The 1,920-nt window shown below is 71.4% G+C and overlaps 1 protein-coding gene across 1 annotated transcript; it reads right to left on the reverse strand.

The window, feature by feature from the left end:
* Nucleotides 1-13: 13 nt before the first annotated feature.
* On the reverse strand, nucleotides 14-1,607 carry LOC113980592 (sarcalumenin-like; the record flags this gene model as incomplete). Its single annotated transcript, XM_027707820.1, has 2 exons — nucleotides 1,480-1,607; nucleotides 14-1,269 (listed from the first exon to the last, which is right to left on the reverse strand). A coding segment is annotated over exon 2 (1,194 nt), but the record flags the coding sequence as incomplete, so codon positions are not given.
* Nucleotides 1,608-1,920: the final 313 nt, after the last annotated feature.

The following is a 1,920-nucleotide window of genomic DNA, read 5'->3' on the forward strand; positions in this document are numbered from 1 at the left end:
CCCAGAAGGGCACCGAGGGGGTGAAGCCCCCCAGGCGAACCACGAGAGCCGCCGTGGTGCCCGCCGGCCGCAGCCGCGCCCGCTCGCCCCGCGCCATCGACTCCAGCGCCGCGTCCAGCGCCGCCGCCCAGCTGCCCTCGCCGGTGCCCACTCGGAGGGTCTGCCAGCGCCCCGCGCCCGAGGAGGGGCAGGGGGGGCCCCCCCAGCCCGCAGGGACCCCCGAGGGGGAGGGTGGGAGGGTGAGGAGGACGCGGCACAGGGAGCCGGGGCCGGGGCGGGAGAGGCCGCGGCCTCGGCGAAGGATCTGCTTGGAGATGGCGCCGTCGGGGCTGTGCCACCATTCGCCTTCCTCCTCCTCGTCCTCATCCTCCTCATCCTCCTCTTCGTCCTCATTCTCCTCCTCCAGCTCCTCAGGCCCCGCCCCCAAGTCCTCAAACCCCTCCCCCTCCGGCGCGCGGAGCCACGCCTCCTCCAGCGACCAATCCCACGGGTCTCTCGTCCGGGTGGGCGGGGCGGGGAGGGCTTGGAGCTCATTGGAGGGCTCCGCCCGCAGCGGCGGCACCCCATTGGCTGGATCCAGCGGGGCTGCGTGCCGATTGGAGGGAGGGGCGGAGGGGGCGGAGCAAGCGCTGGGTGGATCCCTGGGTTCTGCCCTCCCATTGGTCGGTGATGGGAGGGCGCTGTCCTCATTGGCTGCGGCTCCAGGTGCTGCCTCCTCATTGGCTGGGCCGTGTGCTGCTGCATCATTATTTTGTGGGGCTTGTGCTGCTGCTGCAACCTCATTGGCTGAAGCTTTATGTCCTGCATCCTCATTGGCTGGATGCTGCGGCCCTTTGGCCTCATTGGTCAGGTCGTGTGGCTCTGCCTCCTCATTGGCTGGGCCATGCTGACCTCCTCTGTCCTCATTGGCTGGGCCATGCTGACCTCCTCCGTCCTCATTGGCCAAGTCTCTCAGGGCTGGCTGCTCATTGGATGAGCCAGGGCTCCCTTTTCCCTCATTGGATGAGCCCTGAAGCAGTAGATTCCCATTGGATGCTGCACCAGCCAGCCCGAGCTCCTCATTGGCCGTCCCCGGGCTCCTTTCATCCCTATTGGAGGAATCTCCAGGTGCTCGCTGCTCATTGGTCGTTGCTTCTACAGTATCTCCACTCTCATTGGCTGTTCGGTTAACCGCCGCTTTCCCATTGGCTGACCCCGCCCCGTCCATGTCTTCCTCGGCCAATCACGATCCTGGGAAACAGGGGGCGTGGCCAGATCGGGGGGCGTGACCTGAGAAAGAGGGGGCGCGGCCTAACTCGGGGTCCCAGCGCGCCCCCTACTGGCACCCTCCCCCTCCCCCGTGCGGCCTCTCCTCGCCCGTTACGTCACTTCCGGTCGCGACCCCTCCAGGCCCGGGCGCGCCGGGGCGGGGTTTCCATGGAGACACCGCCTCCCCCTCCCCTCTCCCTCCCTCCCGCGAAGGGGCGGGGCGGCTCCTACCGACTCCGGCGGTCCCGGGAGGGGTCCCGGAGGTCCCGGGGGGGGGAAGGGGCGGAGCGGCCGCTTCCCCTTTTCGACGCCGCCGTCGGGAGGGTCCGGGGCGGGAACCCGGAAGCGCGCGGCGCGCATGCGCGGGGGCGGGGCGGAGAAGGGGGGGGAGCCGCGCCGCCATTGGCCGGCGCTGGGCGGGGGCGCGGGCGCTGATTGGTCGGCGGCGTGAGGGGGAGGGGGCGTGGCCTTGGCGCGCGTGCGCGGGGGCGGGGCGCAGAAGGGGAACCACGCCGCCATTGGCCGGCACTGGGCGGGGGCGCGGGCGCTGATTGGTCGGCGGCGTGAGGGGGGAAGGGGGCGTGGCCCCGGCGCGCGGGGGCGAAGCAAGATGGCGGCGGCGATGGCGCCGGAGCTGCTCGTGCAGCTCGAGCAGGGCCCGTTCGGGGCCGG

Source organism: Neopelma chrysocephalum, unplaced genomic scaffold (assembly GCF_003984885.1).
Source record: "Neopelma chrysocephalum unplaced genomic scaffold, ASM398488v2 Primary Assembly neopelma1_94779, whole genome shotgun sequence".
NCBI classification, from domain to species: domain Eukaryota; kingdom Metazoa; phylum Chordata; class Aves; order Passeriformes; family Pipridae; genus Neopelma; species Neopelma chrysocephalum.